At 60.9% G+C, this 22,551-nt stretch overlaps 2 protein-coding genes across 3 annotated transcripts; one reads left to right on the top strand and one right to left on the bottom strand.

Annotated features, from left to right (window-relative positions):
- The first annotated feature begins 204 nt into the window (after window positions 1-204).
- Window positions 205-9,688, top strand: TUBB (tubulin beta class I). The gene is made up of 4 exons (XM_030543832.1): window positions 205-391; window positions 5,028-5,136; window positions 5,663-5,773; window positions 6,435-9,688. Exons 1-4 carry the CDS (start codon window positions 335-337, stop codon window positions 7,490-7,492), a joined length of 1,335 nt encoding a protein of 444 aa, XP_030399692.1. The 5' UTR covers window positions 205-334; the 3' UTR covers window positions 7,493-9,688.
- A 1,388-nt stretch (window positions 9,689-11,076) lies between these two features.
- FLOT1 (flotillin 1) lies at window positions 11,077-21,135 on the bottom strand. 2 transcript variants are annotated; one of them, XM_030543834.1, is made up of 13 exons: window positions 21,061-21,135; window positions 20,194-20,254; window positions 19,231-19,306; window positions 18,897-18,987; window positions 18,296-18,439; window positions 17,917-18,036; window positions 17,337-17,432; window positions 16,912-17,064; window positions 15,818-15,999; window positions 14,081-14,126; window positions 13,710-13,847; window positions 13,183-13,347; window positions 11,077-12,806 (listed from the first exon to the last, which is right to left on the bottom strand). In XM_030543834.1, exons 2-13 carry the CDS (start codon window positions 20,234-20,236, stop codon window positions 12,774-12,776), a joined length of 1,287 nt encoding a protein of 428 aa, XP_030399694.1. In that variant the 5' UTR covers window positions 20,237-20,254; window positions 21,061-21,135; the 3' UTR covers window positions 11,077-12,773. The 2 variants fall into 2 exon arrangements, with proteins under 2 accessions (XP_030399694.1, XP_030399695.1); XM_030543835.1 differs by lacking the exon at window positions 18,296-18,439.
- Between the last annotated feature and the right edge of the window lie 1,416 nt (window positions 21,136-22,551).

Genomic DNA, 22,551 nt, shown 5'->3' with positions numbered 1-22,551 from the left:
ACCCATTTTTTTCCGCAATCCCACTTTAAAAACTGTACAACAAAAGGAGACTACAACTCCCAGCACCCCTTGCGCTCTGGTCCACACCCTGCTCCCCCCCACACTACGTGTCCGTGCCTCTCCTGTCCAATGGGCTCCGCGCTCGTGATCCCAGCGGACCAATCATCGGGCTGGCCGCCCTCCAGCTTATAAAAGCTTTGTCTATATCAGCCCCAGCCCCTCTCGCTGTCGCTGTTTCGGCCGCTTGGAACGTTCGCTCCCGTCGCGTTCGGCGGAGAGAACCTTGAGCTCCCCAGCGTTCCATCCGTCCCAGGCTAGACCGGAGGGAGGCAGGATGAGGGAAATCGTCCACATCCAGGCTGGCCAGTGCGGCAACCAGATCGGTGCCAAGGTGAGCGGGGAGCCGCGTGCGCTTCCAGATTCATGGAGCTCCCTGAGGGGGGAGAAGGGTTTAAAAACGGGACCTCCCGAAGGGGGGAAAACTCCCCGCCGCCCCAGATTTTTTGGGGAGGCGGGGGGAGGGGCAGCGCCTATTGCAGGGGGAGTTTGGTGAAGGAGGCTTGATCTTGGCAGTTAAAATAAAGGCGGGGTGGTGTGACCATGTGGGAGGGGGATCGGACGCGTTTACAAACCGGTCTCGTTTTTTTTTCCATCCTATTTTTTAATCCGGATTTAAAACTGTTGTTCCGTTTTGAGTCACCCCGACCCCCCTCCCCGCTCTTTTTTTAAACCCGGGACTTTAGACTCTGGATTCCAGCCCGTCCCGGCATTAGAGAGGCGATTTGCAGTTAACGGAATTAGCCGGCTCAGCAGATGACTCAGACCCAGGGGAGCTGGGGGGGGGAGGGTGCAGAGGGGGATGGGCTGGGCGGGGGGACAGGAAGAAAACTCCCCCCGCCCGCTACGCGCTTGTAAGCGGCGCGATACCATCTTTTAGCGCCAAACCCAACCCGCCTGCTGGCAGGAGGGAGGCCGGGTTTGTGGCAGGGGGGTGGGGGTGTCCGGCGCTGCAGGGATCTGACTTTGGTTCCGCTCGGAGCGGGGTCGGATTCCCCTGGCAGAGCTGCCCCCGCTCCGGTTCGGCTGAGGATTAACCTAGTGCCTCTTCCCCCGCCTGCCTCTCTGCTCTGGCTAATTTCACGTCCTCTTTCTCTGCTGGCTCGTTTCAACCCCGCCCGTGGATCTCCATTGTCTGCCGCCAGGGGCGAGAGATGCGGTGAAAGGGGCCATTTTCCTCCCCTAACTGCTGGGGGGGGGAGCCCCCTTCCAGATCTTGTGTTACGAGCGGCAAAATCCCCCCCCCCAATTTCTCTTCCGTTAATCGGTGGAGGGGGGTATTTGTTTTCCAGCATTAGGGGCTTTGCCTTATATAGGCAACGAGATCTCTTCCCCCCTCCGCGAAGAAGTCGCAATTTTTCACCCTACTCAGCGTGTAATAGCTTTAACCACCAGGGTGGGGGGGAAGCATGTCTAGAGGCGACCCCCCCTCCCCCCCCGCTTGCTAGATCCGGAGTGAGGCCTTTTTCCTCTCCTCGAGCCCTTTGCAAACCGTCAATTACAGTGTTGCCGTTGGGGTGAGAAAAGTGACGGTCAAATGTTGCAATGGGGGAAAGAGACAAAAATCTTGTTTCAGTTGCAAATAAAGAATGTTACTTCTGGCGCCAAGCCGCCCATCCCCCTTCTCCTCCCACCTCTTTGTCTGCCGGGCCCCACGTGGCTGGCTGCAAAGCTGGCGTGATTCCCCCCCTCCCGGAGCTAAGCACCCAGCCCGATCCCTTCCCATCCGTCCCCAGCGCCCCGCCACCCCAGAGTCACATCGGATCTTCCGTCTAAACTGAGACACCACATCCTTTGTGCCTGTAATGGCCGCCTTTACACGGCTGGGGGAGGGGGTTCCCCCAGGCCTGTTTGCAGTTTGATGGCTGCAAAATCCACCCCGCCTCCAAGTGGTTGGCTGAATCCGGCGCTGGGTTTCTCCCCTGGTGGGGTGGATGGGTTGACATAGACTTTATTTTAGCCCTTGCAGAACCAGGAGCATCCCTGCGAAATGGGCCCATCGGGTGTTTCTTATTGCTTCTGTGGAAGCATCTGGATCGCTTAGGAAGCCCTGCATTTTTTTTTTTTCACTGTAGGGATGTTTCCCTTCCTGCATCACACACCTCATCCCAAGCCCCACCCAGCCTGACCAGGTTTGCCAGGTGCTGGGCGTGGCCGGCCCCTCAGCCAGGCGCAGAGGTGCTGATCTGCCTAGATCCCCCCCTCCTCGCTTTAAAACTGGCGTCTCTGCTGTGCCAGGGTGGGTGGGTCAGGCTCTGATGAGACCCAGCCCAGCAAATTCTTGCAATGAGACCCAGACCTGCCTGCTCCATCAGAAGATCCTGACCCTCAAAATAATGGGTTTGTATTGCAGCAGCTGTGTCAGGGATTCTGAAGCGAGGAGCCTGGGCCCTGGGCTGTGCCGGGGATGTTTGGGGGAATGTAAAGCAGATTTTTCTGTCCCTCCCCAAGAGCCTTCCTGGCATCTGTTAGAGCCATTCAGTTTATCCATCTGGAATCGCTCAGCGTTTGCATCAGGGTCCCTGAGATCAGAATCTGCTGACTCAGGGTCTGGCTACACTAGGTATTAAAGCTGGACTCTGACACAGGGCCCAAGCCCCCCTGCTGTCCACATGCAAATCAGTCTGACCTGGGTCAGCATGCTCAGAACCTCGGACCCTGCTAGGGGGCAGCTCAGAGCCCCAGTCAAGCTGCGGCTATGGTCCAAGGCATGTCTTCCGCAGTGTGGACGCGGTCCAAGCAGCAGCCCCGAGTCAGGTCTCTGCAGTGTGGGTGTGTTAACACGGCTGTGAACCCCCAGCCATGGTAAGCCCAGGTTTACCATGCAGTGAGGACGACCGAGTTCACAAGCCTGGGGTCCCACAGCCCTGGGTTTACAATACAGTGTAAATGCAATCTGTGACCCTGGTTGTCAACCCAGATCCACTCCACATTGACACCAGAGTTGCTAAGATCAGTGCTGGGACTGGGGGTGGATTTCCTGGTGCAGTGACCCATGGTGCCAACAATGCCTGGGATGTTGACGGGGGTTGGCTTGGCTGCCCTTGTGTTGGGGGTGGGGCGGGGCCCTGGTGGTGGGGGCTGGGGTGGAAAACAGATGTTATCTGTGACGAATGCTCTGACACGCACTGCTTTGTCCCAAGCAGGCTTGGGCTCCACTGGGGACAGAAGTCAGTGACCCCCCCTCTGTGGATTGATTTAGCTGGTAGCCTGTTCAAACAGTCCCTGTCCTTGAGCCCAGGGGCCTTAACCACACCTGCTGGGGCCAGGCACAGCTGGGATGATCTGTTAATGGCCAGCCAGCCCCACGCCCTGGTCTGCAATGGCCAGTGGCTCCCTTCAAAGCAGCCGGCAAAGGGGTGACATAAGAGGTGACTAACTGACCAGGTGTCCTGGCTCCCAGCCCCCCCCCCCCATGGCTCCCTGAGCCCAGGCATAGAACCCAGGTGTCCTGGCTCCCAGCCCCCCCAGTCTAACCCACTAGATCCTCCTTCCCTCCCCGAGCCCAGGCACAGAGCCCAGGTGTCCTGGCTCCCAGCCCCCCCCAGTCTAACCCACTAGATCCCCCTTCCCTCCCCGAGCCCAGGCACAGAGCCCAGGTGTCCTGGCTCCCAGCCCCCCCAGTCTAACCCACTAGATCCCCCTTCCCTCCCCGAGCCCAGGCACAGAGCCCAGGAGCGCTGACATCTGCTGCGGCTGAGAAGTGGCTGAACAGAGCTGAAGCCGCCAGCCTGCAGCAAGGGCGGAGGGGGGGGGATTGTCTCTTAGGCTCAGCCGGGTGCCATTTGCTCTTTGCTCCGCTCAGAGGCGGGAAGCTGGATTTGCATCAGGGCTGGGGGAGGGGGGTGTAATCGGTAGAGCTCAGTTACGGGGAGGGGCGGACAGCCAGTCCTACCGCTGCCACCAGCAGCGTCATCCCTTCCTCGGCTGAATGCTGCGGGGTTCTAGGGCAGGCACGTGGCCGGGGAGTGCATCCTGGCGGGGCCGTACTGTGGCTGCTGGCACCGAGCAGCCCTGCATTGGGGGGGGTGCGGGGGGCTATGTTGGCTCAGGCATCACTTCCCTGGAGCTGGGACTGAGGGGACGAGCCCTGGCCCAGCCCCTGGCAAGACAGAGCAGAGCCCTGTGGGAGGTGAGACCACTGAGCGAGGGGAGGGACAGGGACTGCTGGGGCTTCTCTCACCCCTGGACAAAGGGTAAAGCAGCCCAGCTGGGAGGCCACTGCTGGTCAGAGGGTGACCCTGGGGGATTTTACCACGAGCCCCTGTGGGGGTGGGGTGAGAGGGCTCTGTCCTGGAGGGGGGACACAGGACGGGTTCCTTGCATATGCACGAGTGATGGGCCTCTCCTTCCAGCCACCCCCGTGCTAGGGACACCAGAGCCCCAGAGATATGGCTGGGGTAGGACTAGCTTTGTGGGGAGGGGGGGGGGGCAGAACTTACCCTGCTTCCCTCCCCCAATGCTCAGGGGTCACTTTACACTCCAGCCTAAGGATGGGCACAGAGGGGGGAGGAGACATCATAATACCCCCACCAGGGGGTCAGAGCAGCACCTCAAACTTTCATGGGGTCCCTCTGCCACTAGGAGGCAGCCTGGCATGCGTGGTGTGTTGCTTCCCCCAATGGCTGGATGGGGGAGGTGAGGGGGGGCAGGATGTGCAGTCCTAGGGGAAGCCTGTTTCTGGACCAGGCTGTGATCACCTGTAGGGGGCGCTGCTGGCTCTGGCAGGCTGCACATGATGGGGGTGGCACCTTCATGTGCCTGTTGTATGGTGGGGGGGTGGGGAGAGGTAATGGGGATGTGCCAGGAGGGGCTTAGCTGTGGGGTAGCCCCCATTGGGCTGGCAGCTGCAGCGCTACCTGGGTTCCCCCTGAGAAAAGCAGTGTCCCCTTGGGGGAGGGGTGGCTGGTACAGGGATGGGGGGGAGGCAGCCAGCCCAGTGACACCCCCCCCCCCGCTGTTGCCCCTAGTTCTGGGAGGTGATCAGCGATGAACATGGCATCGACCCCACCGGCACCTACCACGGCGACAGCGACCTGCAGCTCGATCGCATCAGCGTCTATTACAACGAGGCCACAGGTACTGGTGGGGGTGGGTGGGATGCATGACACCCCTTTACCTAGGGAACATGGGCCAGTCCGTGATTCCCCCCCACAAACACCCATGGTTTGGTTGGGAGATTTAGTGCTCCCCCATGTATATACATGGTTTGGTCTGGTCCCCCCCACATGTTCCCATGGTTTGAGCCAGTCCCCCTCCTGTATATGCAGGGAATGGGAGGGTCCAGGGATCCTTCCCCACAATACTCTGACTTGGTCCTGGTCCAGTCTGTTCCACTCCCCATGCCATGTCTGGGTTTGGTCTGATCGAGGGCACCCCCCCCTTCCAGATGCCCCAAAGGCTAGGCGCCCCCCTTCCCACATGGCTGAGACTAAACCCTTTCAGTGCATTAGTGTCTAGTGACTGTGGGGATCCCTCTGCACCTGTGGCTGTGAATCACCCCAGTTTCCTCCTCCTGGATAACCCCAGGCCCCCTAAGACCGTCCTGCTGCCTCTTGGTTTGATTGACCCATCCCTGCTGAGACTCTTCTCGCTCCCCCTCTAGGTGGTAAATATGTCCCTCGCGCCATCTTGGTCGATTTGGAACCAGGCACCATGGACTCTGTCCGTTCCGGTCCCTTCGGCCAGATCTTTCGACCAGACAACTTCGTCTTCGGTAAGGTTCCCATTGTCCCCCCGTGCTGTGTCTGCTAGGGCCCTAGGGTTGAATTACCCAGCAGCCACTTGGGTTGCGTCAACCATGGCACCAGTGGTTGAGACCCCCCCGATCTTGGCCCATGTGTACCAACAAGAGTGGGGTCGTGTCTAGAGTCTGAACCAGAGTTTCTAGGTTCGTCTACTCAACTGAGTCCAGACTGGACCTAGTAGCAACCTGCGGACAGTCCCCCTAAATTTTGGAGTGGCCAATGGGTTATGACTTTGAGATGGGCTTTGTCTGATCTGGGGGGTGTGGGGCATGTGTGGAAGGACCCAGCTGACTTCACTTGACTGTTTGGAGCTAGAGGTGCATCCCTCAGCCCTGGCCACATTCGCAGAGCGGTGGCCTCTTTTAGGTTCTTCTGTCTAAGAATTGGAGGCCACTTAAATACCATGGTAATGTGGCATCTCTTCCCCCCACTTCCTCCCCACCCCCAATCTGTGAGCCTAACTCAACAGAGGACCTGATGTTCCTCTTAGACCATTGGGGGAATTGGCACATGTCCCTCAGGGGAGTCCATTGGAGGTAATTTGGGGACATAGCTGGCCAAGGAGCAGCTGGTTCCCCAGTGCCTTAGCCCAATGCTTGTGGCTTCTTCCCCTCCACCCCACCCCTACAGGCCAGAGCGGAGCTGGTAACAACTGGGCCAAGGGGCACTACACGGAGGGGGCCGAGCTGGTGGACTCTGTGCTGGATGTGGTGAGGAAGGAGGCGGAGAGCTGCGACTGCCTGCAGGGCTTCCAGCTGACCCACTCTCTGGGTGGTGGCACCGGCTCGGGCATGGGCACGCTGCTGATCAGCAAGATCCGGGAGGAGTACCCTGACCGCATCATGAACACCTTCAGCGTGGTGCCGTCGCCCAAGGTCTCGGACACAGTGGTGGAGCCTTACAATGCCACCCTGTCCGTCCACCAGCTGGTGGAGAACACGGACGAGACCTACTGCATCGACAACGAGGCCCTGTACGACATCTGCTTCCGCACCCTCAAGCTGACCACCCCCACCTACGGCGACCTCAACCACCTGGTCTCGGCCACCATGAGCGGCGTCACCACCTGCCTCCGTTTCCCCGGGCAGCTCAATGCCGATCTCCGCAAACTGGCTGTCAACATGGTGCCCTTCCCTCGTCTCCACTTCTTCATGCCTGGCTTTGCCCCCCTGACCAGCCGCGGCAGCCAGCAGTACCGGGCCTTGACCGTGCCGGAGCTGACCCAACAGGTCTTCGACGCTAAGAACATGATGGCAGCCTGTGACCCCCGCCATGGGCGCTACCTGACAGTAGCGGCCGTCTTCCGTGGCCGCATGTCCATGAAGGAGGTGGATGAGCAGATGCTGAATGTGCAGAACAAGAACAGCAGCTACTTCGTGGAGTGGATCCCCAACAACGTCAAGACGGCCGTGTGCGACATCCCACCCCGTGGGCTCAAGATGGCCGTCACTTTCATCGGCAACAGCACGGCCATCCAGGAGCTCTTCAAGCGCATCTCAGAGCAGTTCACTGCCATGTTCCGCCGCAAGGCTTTCCTCCACTGGTACACGGGCGAGGGCATGGACGAGATGGAGTTCACCGAGGCAGAGAGCAACATGAACGACCTGGTCTCCGAGTACCAGCAGTACCAGGATGCTACGGCCGAGGAGGAAGAGGACTTCGGGGAAGAGGCTGAAGAAGAAGCTTGAAGCTTCACCCGCCACCATAAACGTGCCCGCACAAATTAATTTTTTTTTTAAAAAAACAGACACCCACATCGCATCATGTTCCAGTCTTCTTTCTTCCTTCCTTCCTTCTCAACTGTCTTCTCCATCCAGGTTCCTCCAGGGCTGAGCTTACTCCAGTTCTGTGATCTCCCATGTAAACATCAGCTTGGGCATCGGAGCGAGAGATGCCACTTCTGCCGTCCCTCATCTGTCTTCTGTTCTTCCCCAGCACTAAGTTATTGTGAGTTCTGTCTCCAATAAAAGTCAGATCCCCTTTCTCTGTAACTGTCTACATCCAATGGCATCTCTCCTCTGCTCTCTCTCAAAGAGGGAGTTTAAATTTTGGTGATTCTTCTCAGCCCATGCTCATCTCGCTGAGGTGTTCCCCAGGGATGGGAGTGTGGGGATAACAGAGGGCTCGGTTGGATTGTCTTTAAGACCTGAAATGTAACCCAAAGGATGTGCAAGATTAAAAGTCCCAAAGCAGAGTTGATAGGTTGTCCCTTCTTTGGCCTAGTGGCCTAGCAAACTGGAGCCAGGTTGTGAGAGCGAGCTCTTTGACTTCTTCCTGCTCGGACCTTTATCGAAGGAGTTCTCGCATGTAGATGTCATCCCATAGGTAGCATCAGGCAGGTGCCAAACTCTTGTAGCAAAACCAGTAGAGGTGGGAGCTGTGAAGTGGATTAGCAGGAACAAGGTAGATTGGTTTGTGGGAGCTCCCCACCACTGGAGCCGGTGGGGGATGTGAGGCAGGTCTGGACCTGAGGAAGTCTAGTTGATTGCTTCTTAGACTGAGCAGAAAGTAGGAAGGAGGTGGCCCTGAACTGGTTAGACCTTGCAGGCAACTAAATAATACCAGCAGCTGAGGAGGAAGGTCAGAGGCAAAGCAGGCCGAGGAGGAAGGTCAGAGGCAAAGCAGGCCTAGCAGAAACATCTGGCCCTACTTAAGGGAAGGAGATTCAATTGGCTTTTGCTGTTAGCAAGTCCCTCTGCTGCACCTTCCTCCTCAGGGAGAATGAGCTTGTGGCTGAATGCAGTGGGACTTTGGGGAGCAGCATCTAGGGGAGGGGAGAAGGGATAGGACCCAGGAGTCTTGCACCCCCCCCCCTGTGGTTGGATTTATGGCTCTGCTACTTCGGTGAGAGATGCTCGGTCTAGGAACTCCTTCCCCTCCTGGCTGGACATGAGCATATTTGCAAAGCTGTAGGAGATGCTGGAGCCCTGAGACTAAACCCGTGTCTATACAACCCCGCTCAATGTGTCTCATTTCTCTGAAGGTCTCATCTACCAGGTGCGCGGATCTAAGTTCTGGAGCTGGCTGGTCTGCCCACACCCTCAAAGGGTGCGTCCCTGGCTTCCCTAGTCAATATGCTTTCTGTTTGGGGGGTCAGCCCCCCAGCTTCTCCAGGTGGGGGCATCCCTCCCCTTTTCCATTCCTACCCCTATGCTGAGGATTTGGCCCACAGATTTTTTTGGAGGTGGGGGAGAGAAATGGTAGATTCTCTTCCTTGTATCAATTTGGCCCCAGATCAGGGGAACTCACCGTATATCTTCCATCTCCCTTGGTGCCCTAGATAAGTCAGCTGAGCCAGGGATGCAAGGGGCACCAAGCCACAGAGTGATGACTCAGGGAGCTGGTCTCTGCCCTCAGCAGCTTTGGGGAAAGGGATGGTCCTGCTGCAGGCAAAGGGGGAGAGGCCCTGAAAGCTGGTTGCATTGCAGTCAGTCCCCTCCAGTGAGCAGGGAGAGGGTGAGAGCTGAGGGGGGTGGGTGTGTGCAAACGTGTGAGGGGAGAGGCTGTGAATGTAGATTGTCCCCATGCCCATGTTCTCGGGGGCTCAGTTGGACACCCAAGGTCCTGCCACGGGGAATCAGCTCCCACCAGCTGAAGCTCCTGAGACAACTCAGCCCTGGAGGAATTAAAGGGGAAGAGAGTTGGGGGGGGGGGCACTGATGTGGGCTTCAGCTGGTAGGTGACTGCAGCTGGAGATCCCACCCAATGGCTCTGGCCTGGCTCCAGCTCAACTCTGTCCTGTCTGGCTCTGTCCTATCAGCTCAGTGTCTGTCCCCCCCCCCCCCCGCCTCACTTGCTCCATCTTTCTCTTGTTTTTTTAACTGCTTTTTTCATATTGAAAAGACGATGTTCTGCGCAAGAATAAACCCATTTTTTTAAAATTTTCCTGACTCTCCAAGCTCTGTCTGTGCAGGGGGGATGTGATGGCAGCTGGGGGGCACCTGTGCCCCTTGGCACAGTAGGTGTCACAAAACCTTCCCCAAATCTCAGCCCTGCCCCTGAGTCTTGATCTCAGCAGCCCCAGCCCTGAGCTCCCCTCTCCCCAGTCCTGCTGTGCAGCCTGTTAGCTCAGCCCTGGGATGATCTAGTGCCCCTCCCACCCCACTACCCAGCCCTGGGGGGCTCCCTGCCCTACAGCTCCGCTGGTGCCTCTTACCCCTCCCTCCTGTGCCGAGCTCCCCAGTCCTGGTGTGCACCCCTGGGGGTCTCCCTACCCTACAGCTCTGCGGGTGCCCCTCAGTCCTGCTGTGCAGCCCGTTAGCTCAGCCCTGGGATGATCTAGGACCCCTCCCACCCCACTACCCAGCCCTGGGGGGCTCCCTGCCCTACAGCTCCGCGGGTGCCTCTTACCCCTCCCTCCCCTCTCCCCAGCCTTGCCAGTGCCCCTCAGTCCTGCACTGCAGCAGCTGTGGGGCAGGGAAGTGCGGGAGGGGGCGTGGCCAGGGGCTGAGCTCATTGCGGGGGGGGGGCCATGGCAGCTGTGCCACGTGGCACGGAAGAAGGGGGGGGAGAGGAATCCGCCCCCTTCTGCTGGGCTCTGGAGCCACTTCCTTTTGCTCTGCTTCCCTCCCCTCCAGTTTCCTTGCCCTGCGCTTCCTCCAACCCCCCCACAGGTTAAACGAGGGGGCCCCGGGTCAGAAGTGAGGAGCTGGGGCACATCTGTGCGCCCCCCCCCCCCGGCCAAGTCATTCAGAAGGATTTGTTCCTTGCTTTAACAGTAGCTGGATTGTGCCCCCCTCCCCGCAGTTCAATTCCTCCAGACCAGCCCTGACCTCCAGCTCTTAGCCCCCTGCCCCCATGGAGGCTGCGGGTGGGGGGGAGTTTAAGCTGTATAACCCACAGCTGGTTTTCACACAGGCCACAGCGACTGCCCCTGGAATGGGGGGAGGCAAGGGGCTCAGGAAGGGCCCCCCCCCAGGTCAGTGCTGGGCCCAGTGCAGTGCTCAGGGAGCACAGGGAGCCCTATCCCCTGGCAGGCTGCAGCTCACGGGGGGGGGGCACCAGGGGCTCAGCAGGGAGCAGGGTGGGGGGCACTGGGGGCTCTGCAGGGGGTGCGGTGCTGCAGGAAGCAGGGCAAGGAGGGGTCACCAGGGACTCAGCAGGGGGTGCGCTGTGCTGCAGGAAGCAGGGCAAGGATGGGTCACCAGGGACTCAGCAGGGGGTGTTGCACTTTGTCCCAGCCCCGACACGTTGAATCACCAGCTTTGTGTCCCCAACCCGCCCCAGCCCCCAGACACCTACCCCAAGAGACTGAGGCGCCAGGAGAACGGGGTCATTCACACAACAGGGCGTTTAATGGTCTGGGGGGACAGGTACCAGCGCAGGGGGTGACAGACACAGGCTCACGTACAATCACCAGGGCAGAGAAGGCACCTTCATGCACCCGTCATATTCGGGGCACCAGGACGCGCGCACACACAGAGGGGAGGGGGGGCAGGGGCCCTGGCCCAGCTTCTGGGACCCTCCCAACCCCTTCCCAGGCACAGCAAGGTGGGATCGGGCCCCCTTTTGCCCTGGGACCAGCAGGACAAACCAGCAGTGGTACAAATCAGGAGGAGGGCAGGGGGGTGGAAACATGAGAGACGAGGAACCCCTGGTGGTGGAGGGGGTATAACACCTGGGGGTGCACATACAGATATGGGGTACCAGCCACAGGGCAGGGACTGGGGAATGGGGCACAGGGTCTTTCCCTTCTAGGGGGTGCTGGCAGTGATCCAGCCCTGGCGGGTGGAGGGAGGCAGGAGCCTGGCTGCCTTTCTTCTCTATGGGGCCCTAGCTCCTAACCAGCCATTCCAGCCAAGTTGGCTCGTTCTCAGATTGGCCCCAATTGGCCCAGCTGGGGGCAGCAGGAACGGCTGGGGGGGTGGTGGGGGGGCGGGCCTGTGGAAGAGTTTACTTTGGCCACAGCGAGTGAGTGAAAATGTTTAGGCACCAGAGGCAAAAGGGGGCAACGGCTTGAAATCCCCACCACCCCATTTCATCCCGTGCCCCTTAGTGGCAATGAGATGCCCACAGCTGCATCCCACCCCAACTCTCCTACCCCACATCCACAGGCGCTGGGAATGCTGGATCCTGGGGGCTATGCCCTGTCCCCTCCCCAAAAAGGGGTTTGCTCCTGTCTTCCTAACCCACGCCTGCAGCTGTGGCTATGGAGGGGCATCTAAAGCGTCTACAGCCCCAGTTGGCCAGGAAATACCAAACTCCAGAGCTCCAGGGAGCCACCAAACGGCCGACCTGACATGTCACATCAATCCGATTACCTCCTTGCCTTGCTTCTGCTTCAGCAGCCGATATCTTACCAGCGCCCAAGGTAGAGATGTGCGGCCGGTGGCGTTTCCAAGCTGGGGCTGTCGGCTTTCGGCCGGTATCTGACTTTGACTTGTGGTTTTGGCCACCAGAGAGACATGAGCTGCTAAATCCGGACGGGTGCAAGGGAAAAGGAAGCCAGAGGCTTCTGAAAACGCTGGGGCTTGAAGGTGAGATATCTCAGGCTGCATTAGGAGTAGATTTAAGAGGTTGGTGCCGTTGAAAAGAGGAAACCCCAAACAGGGTTTGTTTCTCACTCTGCCGCTCTTGAGAAATCAGACTCCAAAGCTGCACCTCCTTCAAGACATGGCGCCCGCCGGTCCCGAGCTGGAGGTGACGGAACTTCTCCCTCAGGATGATCTTGGATGTGAAGAGATGACGGAGCGAGGGGGTGGGTCTGTGGGACTGATCCCCCAGGAATACAAGGTGCAGGCGAGGTTAGGGTGGAGTGGGGAGCAAATGCCCCCCCCCGCTTTTGGGAGAGAGGTTGGGGGGCTGGCAAGGGTACACGGAAGGTGGCATTGACCCACGGGGCTCGGTGGCTGGTGCCCCACACATCCCCCCCGGGAGGGCAGGCCTGAGATGCAGACACAGCAAGGAGAACGGGGCGGGGGCGGCTCAGGGACATGCACAGCTCGGGGCAGAGCCTCCGACTTCCAGTGACTAGGACATTCGCCCTGGCTTCTTCTGAGTCATCTGTGAGCAGGAGGCAAAACCGACAGGGGGAGCAGCGTCAGCGCGTCACTCCCAGGAACCTGATCGCAGAACAGAGTCACGGACTCCTCTGGACCCCCTAGCAATGGGGGAAGGGAGTCAGGGAGAGAACCCAGGAGTCCTGGCTCCCAGCACCCCCGCCCCGCTCTAACCACTGGACCCCACTCCCCTCCCAGAGTCAGGGAGAAAACCCAGGATTCCTGACTCCCAGCCCCCGCTGCTCTAACCCCCAGGCCCCATTCCCCTCCCAGCACTGGGGAGAGAACCCAGGGGTTCTGGGTCCCACCCACCCCCGCTCTAACCACTAGCCCCTGCTCCCCTCCCCTCGGATAGAACCCAGGCGTCCTGGCGCCGGTACCTGGGAGATGCTGATGCCGGTGAGTTTCTCCACTGTGTCGGGGAGTTTGCTCATGATTTCCAGCACCTCCCCCGTCACCTTGGCAGCGCCAACGCCCTCGCTCCCACTCGACACCATGGTGATCTTCTTCACCGAGGTCAGCGGCTTGCTGATCTCCTCCGCCACCTGGGGGGAGGGGCGCCACGCCACTCCGTTATTGTAGGGTCTCCCTTAAGTGCTGGGGGCTGAGCTGGGTTCTCATCACGGGGCCTCCCCCATGGGCTGGGGGCCGTGCACACTGATTTGTTATTGTACAGTTGGGGGCCAAGCAGGGTGGGGTGTTATTGTAGGGTCTCCTAGAAGGGCTGGGGCTTGTTATTGTACGGTCTACCTTAAACGCTGGCAGTGAGCCACTTTGCTAAGGCTTTCCATAAGGGCTGGGCGGGTTGTTTTTGCAGGGACTCTTGGGAGGGCTTGGGCTAGGCTGCTTTGTTATTGTAGGGTCTCCCAGGGAGCCAATCCTGCCCTCCCCCCGGCCCTGGCCTCACCTGGGGCAGCTTCTCCAGCAGCATGTCGACCATGGCGGCGTCCTGGTACTGCCGGAATGCCTCCGCCTTCTTGGACATCTGCTCGGCGTCTGCCCGCGCCTTGGCCTCAGTGGCGAACGCCTGCGCCTCCCCCTTCACCTGCATGGGGGAGGTGGGGGGAGCGTGATCAGCGCCGGGGGTGGAGAGCGACCCGTCCTCCACTCCCGGATGCCTGGGTCCCATCCTCGCCTCCAGCCACCCTAGGGGTGAGAGCCCTGCGCTGCCATCCCGGACGCCTGGGTCCCATCCCAGGCTCCAGCCCTGCGCTGCCATCCCGGACGCCTGGGTCCCATTCCCGTCACAAGGCTGGGAGGGGCAAGCACCAGACTCACCCTGAGGGACTCTGCTTCAGCCTCTGCCTGCATGATGAGCTGGCACCTGGGGGGGGGAAGGGGGGCAGTGTCAGTGACTACGGCACAGTAGGGGGGTGGGACACTGAGCGGAGGTGAGCAGGAGCTGGCAGCAGAGGTTTCAGGGGCAGGGAGTGGGGAAGGAGGGTGCCGAGGGGTGAGCAGGGGGTTCAGGAGAAGGAGCGGTGGATGAGGCTTGTTGTATGGGGCACAGGATGGGGGAGGTGAGGGGCAGGGTGCTGGGGGAGGGGATGGGAGTGGGGCACAGGATGGGGAGGGGAGGGGCAAGGGAGGGGCAGGGTGCTAGGAGATGGGAGTGGGGCGCAGGATGGGAAGGGGAGGGGTAGGGTGCTAGGGGATGGGAGCGGGGCACGGGATGGGGAGGTGAGGGGCAGGGTGCTAGGGGATGGGAGCGGGGCACGGGATAGGGAGGTGAGGGGCAGGGTGCTAGGGGATGGGAGCGGGGCACGGGATGGGGAGGTGAGGGGCAGGGGAGGGGCAGGGTGCTAGGGGATGGGAGCGGGGCACGGGATGGGGGAGGTGAGGGGCAGGGTGCTGGGGGAGGGGATGGGAGTGGGGCACAGGATGGGGAGGGGAGGGGCAAGGGAGGGGCAGGGTGCTAGGGGATGGGAGCGGGGCGCGGGGAGGGGAGGGACAGGGGAGGGGCAGGGTGCTGGGGCAGGGGATGGGAGCGGGGCGCGGGATGGGGAGGGGAGGGACAGGGTGCTGGGGGAGGGGATGGGAGCGGGGCGCGGGATGGGGAGGGGAGGGACAGGGGAGGGGCAGGGTGCTGGGGGAGGGGATGGGAGCGGGGTGCGGGATGGGGAGGTGAGGGGCAGCGGAGAGGAGGGGCAGGGTGCTGGGGGAGGGGGTGGGAGCAGGGCAAGGGATGGAGAGGGGAGGGGCAGGGTGCTGTGGGAGGGGATGGGAGCCGGGCGCGGGATGGGGAGGGGAAGAACAGGGGAGGGGCAGGGTGCTGGGGGAGGGGATGGGAGCGGGGTGCGGGATGGGGAGGGGAGGAACAGGGGAGGGGCAGGGTGCTGGGGGAGGGGATGGGAGCGGGGTGCAGGATGGGGAGGTGAGGGGCAGCGGAGAGGAGGGGCAGGGTGCTGGGGGAGGGGGTGGGAGCAGGGCGAGGGATGGAGAGGGGAGGGGCAGGGTGCTGCGGGAGGGGATGGGAGCCGGGCGCGGGATGGGGAGGGGAAGAACAGGGGAGGGGCAGGGTGCTGGGGGAGGGGATGGGAGCGGGGCGCGGGATGGGGAGGGGAGGAACAGGGGAGGGGCAGGGTGCTGGGGGAGGGGATGGGAGCAGGGTGCGGGATGGGGAGGTGAGGGGCAGCGGAGAGGAGGGGCAGGGTGCTGGGGGAGGGGATGGGAGCGGGGCACAGGATGGGGAGGGGAGCAGGGCGAGGGATGGAGAGGGGAGGGGCAGGGTGCTGCGGGAGGAGATGGGAGTGGGGTGCAGAATGGAGAAGTGAGGGGCAGGGTGTTGGGGGGCATTGGGGGAGGGGAGAGGCATCAGAGGTGGGGCGCTGTGTGCGGGGAGGCAGGCTGAGGCTGGCAGGGAGCCCCGCGGTGGATCGGGGACGGGGTGAGGCCATGGCTCTGGCTGGGAAGGGGTTGCGGGGTTGTGTCCGGGCTGGAAGCGCTCGGCCCAGCTGGGTCTCGGGGGTGGCTGGAGGGCGGCGTGGGGAGAGGGGGTTTGGGGGGGCGCGATACCTCTGGGCCTCCGCCAGCTTCTCCAGCCGGTAGCGCTCGGCCTCGGCCGGCTTCTTCACCGTGGCCTCCAGCTCGTGCTCCTTGCGTATGATTTCCTGCTCCTGCAGCTGGATCTGCTGGGTCCGCTCCACCACCAGCACCTGCATCTTCTGCTCCTCGATCTTCTGCTTGGTCTTGGCCACCTGCACAGGGAGGGGTCGGGGGTCACCACCACGAGGGGGATCAGCAGGGCCAAGGCAGCGGGAGTTGACACCATGGGGTGAGGGGTCAAACGTTGGCTGCACCAATGGGCGTCGCCACCACAGACACCCGGGATTCATGCCAAGCCAATGCCCCCAGAGGTCAATGTCGAGGGGGTCATGGGTCAACATCGCTGGCATTTGTAAGTCAAGATCTGAGCCCCCTTTGAGAGGATTCAAGAGATGAACGGTCAAGAACCCGCAACAGTGAGGGATCGAGGGACACCACTGTGGGGGGGAGGTGGCAAAGGCTGACCCCACCGAGGCAAGTCAAAGGTCAATGTTGGGGGCAATCTGTGGTCAACACTGGGGGATTATTATTAATTATATTATTATTATTATAATAAAGAACTGACCCCAAAAAGGATCAAAAGTCAACACTACCCAGAGGTCATGAGCCAAGAGCTGACGCCTCCAAGCTAGGGACGGGGTCAACATGGCCATGGGGGGAGGTCAAGGGTCAACAGTTGACATCAGTGAAGTGGGGAAGGGGTCAGCCTGGACAAAGGGGTCACAGGTCCAGAACCGATGCCACTGGACGGGTCGTGGTTGACACCACTGGGTGGCGAAGACATGTGGGGCCAGAGATGCCACCAGGGGTCGGCCAGGGGATGCTAAGAGCAAAGGACGGAGTCATTGGGCAGGGGGTCAACCCGCCAGGCTGTCCAGAGTCAAGCTGCAGGGGGTCAAAGGTCAGCATTGGAGTCAGGGTCACAGGTCAACAGCTGTGGGTTGGCCATCACATCGACATGCGTGCCCTGCCAGCTACAGTGTCCCATGGTGCTCAGACGCCTGGGCCGGGGGCTGGCATTGGGGGGCCCTGCCCCCCTACCCCTGTCCACAGGGGCGTCTCACCTGCAGCTGATAGGCCAGGTCGGACTCGGCCTTGCGGGTGTTCACCTCGATGTCGTAGGCGGCTTTCTTCAGCTCAAAGTCTCGCTGCGCCTTGGCCATCTCGATCTCGCTTAAGTACTGGGCAGAGAGCTTCTCCTGCTTTGCCTTGGCCTCCTGCGGGTGTGGGGGTCAGAGCCACGGTAACCCCTGTCCTCAGAGCCATGGGTCAGCTGGTATCCCCTGCCCAGTCTGACCCATGGGCCGGCTAGTCCATGCCCCTCACCCCCGGGTCACAGCTGTGGGCTGGCTGGCCCGTGCTCCCCGCCCCCGGGTCCCAGCTGCAGGCCAGAATCCCCACCCCTGGATCAGACCCCCATGGACCCAGCCAGCTGAAATCCCCCTGCCCGCATCCCGGATCAGAACCTGTACTCACGTCCAGCTCTCACCTTGATGCCGGCGTCTCTCTTGGCCTCAGCTTCCCCTATCCGGGCGTCTTTCTGCACCTGGGCGGTCCTGGCTTTCCCCAGCGAGTGCAGATAATCCTGGGGCAACACCGTGGCGGGGAGGGGGAGAATGGAACAGAGACAGACACCTCAGTCACGCCACGCAGCCTGGCTGGGGACCATTCCCCTCTTGGGGGCGCCGGCTCCCATCCAGCCCTGGGGCGGGGCAGAGCAGGGGCTGGCTGGCTCCGGGCTGGGAACGGGACACGGGGCCTTTCCCCTCTAGGGGGCGCCGGCTCCCATCCAGCCCTGGGGCGGGGCAGAGCAGGGGCTGGCTGCTCCGGGCTGGGAACGGGACACGGGGCCTTTCCCCTCTAGGGGGCGCCGACTCCCAACCAGCCCTGGGGCGGGGCAGAGCAGGGGCTGGCTGGCTCCGGGCTGGGAACGGGACATGGGGCCTTTCCCCTCTAGGGGGCGCCGGCTCCCATCCAGCCCTGGGGCGGGGCAGAGCAGGGGCTGGCTGCTCCGGGCTGGGAACGGGACACGGGGCCTTTCCCCTCTTGGGGGCGCCGCTCTCCCTTACCTGGTCGTCGTGAATGTCCTTGAGCGTGTAGCTCACCACGCTGATGCCCATGTTGACCAGGTCTGAAGAGGCCACTTTAAAAACCTGCTCCGAGAACTTCTTCCGATCCTTGTAGATTTCCTGCCCGGGGCGGGGAGACAAGGGGTGAGTCGGGGTGGGGACAGGGCTGGGAAAGACACATGGTGGGGCAGGTCTGATCCCCCCAGCAGGGGGCGCTAACACCCACACAGGGGGCAGGTCTGATTCCCCCAGCAGGGGGCGCTGACACCCACACAGGGGGCAGGTCTGATTCCCCCAGCAGGAGGCGTGGACCCCCACACACAGCAGGTCTGACCCCCCAGCAGGGGGCTGACCCCCCCCGCGGCTGCTGGCACCCCACCTCCACAGTCATGTGGGCCATGATGGCCCGCTGATGCCCCTCCAGCGTCTCCAGCGCGATGTGGGTGATCTCGCTCTCCGACTTGCCGAGGAACATCTGGCAGGCGGCTGCCAGCATCTCCTTGTTCTGGCCCTGGATCTTCACCTGCCGGAGCGAGGCCATGAGGGGAGGGAGGAATGGAGCCCTGTGCCCGCCCCCGACAGCCCTCCCTGCGAATCCTAGGGATGCTCCAGGGATGGGGCGCCTTCCCCTTTAAGAGGAAGAGGCTATTGCCTGCATCCCAACAACAGTTGCCCAGAGACCGTATCCATGGTGGTCAAGGGGGCTCTGGCCCTGTGGTCCCAGAGCATCATAGGGCAGGTACCAATGGGGAAATGGGGGGGATGAGCCAGGCTGGGCAGGTACCATCGGGGAAAATGAGGGAGGGGATGTGAGCCAGGCTAAGCAGGTATCACTGGGGGAAATACGGGGGTGAGTGGTGCCAGTGGCAGGTACCACTGGGGGGACTATGGCAGCTGGCTGGTTTCCTAGGTGATCCCGACCCTGTTCCAGCCTCCCTGGGGTTTCCGCGGCAACCTCGGAGTCAGGGGGTGCCGGTTACCTGGGCGATGCCGGTGACAGAGATGGGGACCCCGTGCCGGGTATAAACCTTCTCGCTTTTCACATTCAGGGTCAGCGTGTTCAAGGAGATCCTGTGGGGAAAGCAGGGGGGTCAGGAGAGGGGACCCCCCCATGCACACATCCAGCCCGGTATCCCCACCCCCACATACTGATCCCTCCCTGCCCCAAAGCCTGAGCTCTGACCCCTCCTCAATCCTGGCAACCCCTGCCCCAGCGGGGTGATGGGAGATCTTCTACAGACTTGGGGAGTGCAGGGACGAGCCAGGGAGCCCTGACCTAGGGGCTCTCTGTGGAGGCGGGTTTCGGAGACTCACCTCTGGATCTGCTGGATGCAGGGGAGGACGAAGACCCGGCCCCCTGCCACCATCACTGGGGGGCTGCGGCAGAAGCCTAGGGGGAGGGGAGGAGAACGTTAGCCACCGCTGGGCGCTGAGATGCAGCTGGCTTTGGGGTGGGACAGTTGGGAAACAGCCACATGGAACAGCGACGCTGCACAGGGAGGGCTCGCCCACTGTTGAATTGCAGCCGGCTCTGGGGTGGGTGGCTGGGGAACAGCTGTGTAGAACAGGGACGCTGCTGAGATGCAGCCGCCTCTAGGGTGGGCGGCCGGGGAACATGCAGTGAATCCTGAACAATTTGAAACCATCAGGGAAATTTTAAGGAGGCAGGAAGTGAGCTCAGCTGAGACACCCCTTGCTGATCCCCCACCCCGCCCCCCACAGCACAGTGCTCCCTGCTGAGCCCCTGCCCCGCTACGCCCACTGCCGAGCCCCACCTCGCTCCCCACTGCCCCCCACCCTGCTCCTTGCTGCTTCCCAGTGGCCATTAGTGATGCAGAAAAGAAGATTTGATCGTTAACCATCAGATTAGCCTCCTCCACCCCCCCCCTGCAGGCCCATCCCCTGGGAGCAGCTGATGTCACTGGCTCAGATCCCATCTCTTCACTGATGTGTATTTCAGGTTGGCTCAGGGGGCAGGGGATGGGGCACGGAGCCTTTCCCCTGTGGGGTGGGAGAGTCCCATAAGTGGGGGGCTGGGGGGGCAGCTCTCCCATTGTGCTGGGGAGGCTCCAACTCCAGTCCCTGGTCCAGGTTTCTCCCAGGGATCGGGCCCCTAATGAGCTCGGGCATTAGGCCCAGGTCTTAGCCGGGCTGACGGGGCCGTCCCAGCAGTGTGGGGGTGGGGCTGGGGATTAGGGGTCCCAGGAGGGGGCGGCATCAGGCTCACACCCTGGGAGTGTCTCTTTCCACATGAGACCGGCAGGGGAAGCCACTCACCCGAGACCACCATGGCCTCATTTGGGCCACACGTGAAGAACATCCTTATGCCGGAGGGATCCTGAAAGAGATGAGAGCAACTCAAATCGAACCCAGGAGTCCTGGCTCCCAGCCCCTACCCCAACCACTAGACCCCACTCCCCTCCCAGAGCCAGGGATAGAACCCAGGAGTCCGGGCACCCAGCCCTCCCCAGCCATAGATTCCACTCCCCTCCCAGAGCCGGGGACAGAACCCAAGCGTCCTGGCTCCCACCTCCACCCCCGCTCTAACCACTAGACCCCACTTCCCTCCCAGAGCCAGAGAGAGAACCCAGGAGTCCGGGCTATTTTCCCCTCTCCCGCCAGGCGGTGGCGGATAATTACAGACCCGTTCCTGGCCAGACTCCAGCTGAGCTCCAGGGAGCTCCCCACCCACCTGCCGCCAGAGCCGCTGCTGATTCCACCCAACGGGGAAGGGGATCACTGGGGTCCCGCCCACCCCTTGCAGCCCCCCATCCCACCCCCAGCTGCGCACCCCACTTCAACCCTGTGCTTCGGCCCCCACCCCGATCTCCGCCCGTGCACCCCCTCTGACCATGCACCCCCCGACCCCCCCTTCTGCTCATGCACCCCCGAGCCCCCTCTCTGCCCATGCACCCCCGCTCTGCTCATGCACCCCCCGAGCCCCCTCTCTGCTCATGCACCCCCCGACCCCCATCTCTGCCCGTGCACCCCCCCCCTGCTCATGCACCCCCCGACCCCCCTCTCCGCCTATGCACCCCCCCTCTGCCTATGCACCCCCGACCCCCCTCTCCGCCTATGCACCCCCCCTCTGCCTATTCACCCCCGACCCCCCCCTCTGCCTATGCACCCCCCACTTTTGCTGACCGGGTCTCTTGCTCCAGCCAACTCCCCGTCTGTCTGTCTGCCCCTCCGGCTGCAAACACGCCCCACCCTCCTGTGACCACCACTATCCCGTCAGCCCCTGCAGTTTTCCCAGGGCTGAGGCGGTGCTGCCACCTGCTGGCCGCAGCCCGGCGTGGCAACCAGGCAGGTGCAGGGGGCTGCGTGTGGGGTTTGTCCCAGGAGTTGAAACTGGGGGAGATCAGGGCCGATGGGGGTGAGACCGTGAGGGCGGAGGTGGGCTGTATCTAGGGTGACCAGATGTCCTGATTTTATAGGGACAGTCCAGATTTTGGGGTCTTTTTCTTATATAGGCTCCTGTTACACCCCCATCCACACCCCGATTTTTCACATTTGCTATCTGGCCACCCTATATAGAATCATAGAATATCAGGGTTGGAAGGGACCTCAAGAGATCATCTAGTCCAACCCTCTGCTCAAAGCAGGGCCAATCCCCAAATCCCTATGGCACCACAATAAAAACTGAAAAATGTTTCACGATCATTTTATTAGATTTAACTCATGTTTTAAAATCATCACACGAAGCAAATCTGGCTACTCAAGGCTTCCATGAAACACGACGTTTACATCCTTCCTGGTTTCTTCTTGTCATTGTGCACAACTCTGTTAATTAACTTCTTGAATGCAACACGTTCATCTTTGGTGGCTTCTCGTGTGTCTGGTACGTCCATCCCTTCAGCTGATATGCTCATTAGCTCATTCACGGGATCAGGCGGAAGGCGACGTCTTTCAGAACACAACATTCTGTTCAATGAGGAAAGAGACCGCTCAACTGTAGCGGTTGTGACTGGGCGTAGCAAGAGATGAATTCCCACTGCTTTCATCCCAGGAAACAGAACAAAGATCACGGCGAGCCGCTAGTGATGAGAAAAAAGAAGTTGAAGTTGAATCATTTATTCGTCGTATGATATTCCACTCTGGGTTCAAATTCTCTAGTCTGTCCTGAGCACATGGCAGCCCTGTTGCTGGTAGTGCCTCACTCCACACAACTGCCAGTGTTTTATAGGACAGGGATCTGTATAAGCCACGTAGAGGTTGAGTCGAATCTAGAAGTCGCTGTTGTAGATTTTGAAGAAATCAAGTCTGTGTACTTTTTCAGTTGCCTTATCAAACACTTCCTGTCGTCTTCACTTAAGAATTCAATATAAATACCTTCATTAGTCAACTTCTGGACTGAAATCTTTGCTTCTTCCAGTACTTTTTCCATGGATAGCTCTCTGACTGATCCAACTGTAGCTTCCATTACTGGACAGAGATCTACTGCTGTTGTAGCAGAGGCCTGGATGGCCTTGTTTAATGACCCAAGTGGTTTCAACAGTAGACTTACAAAAGAGAGAGAATGCCAGTAGTCGTCTCTGAACTTAGCAGCAAAAGTAATCCGCCAGCTTCACTACTCAGATCCGTACCATCTTAGCAGATACTTTCCAAAGCCAGTAACAACGGCTGGAGTAATTT

This window comes from Gopherus evgoodei, unplaced genomic scaffold (assembly GCF_007399415.2).
Source record: "Gopherus evgoodei ecotype Sinaloan lineage unplaced genomic scaffold, rGopEvg1_v1.p scaffold_32_arrow_ctg1, whole genome shotgun sequence".
NCBI lineage: Eukaryota > Metazoa > Chordata > Testudines > Testudinidae > Gopherus > Gopherus evgoodei.
The sequence above is the reverse complement of the archived record's forward strand: the minus strand, read 5'-3'. Positions and strand labels throughout refer to the sequence as shown.

Bases quoted from the DNA above. Each gene is read 5' to 3' on its own strand.
- TUBB (XM_030543832.1), top strand. From the start codon at position 335: ATGAGGGAAATCGTCCACATCCAGGCTGGCCAGTGCGGCAACCAGATC. The intron at 392-5,027 runs GTGAGCGGGGAG...TGTTGCCCCTAG, and splicing joins GCAACCAGATCGGTGCCAAG to TTCTGGGAGGTGATCAGCGA. The intron at 5,774-6,434 runs GTAAGGTTCCCA...CCACCCCTACAG, and splicing joins ACCAGACAACTTCGTCTTCG to GCCAGAGCGGAGCTGGTAAC.
- FLOT1 (XM_030543834.1), bottom strand. From the start codon at position 20,236: ATGTTCTTCACGTGTGGCCCAAATGAGGCCATGGTGGTCTCGG. The intron at 18,988-19,230 runs GTGAGTCTCCGA...CTTTCCCCACAG, and splicing joins TGCATCCAGCAGATCCAGAG to GATCTCCTTGAACACGCTGA. The intron at 13,348-13,709 runs GTGAGGCCAGGG...CCCTCCCCCCAG, and splicing joins TGCTGGAGAAGCTGCCCCAG to GTGGCGGAGGAGATCAGCAA.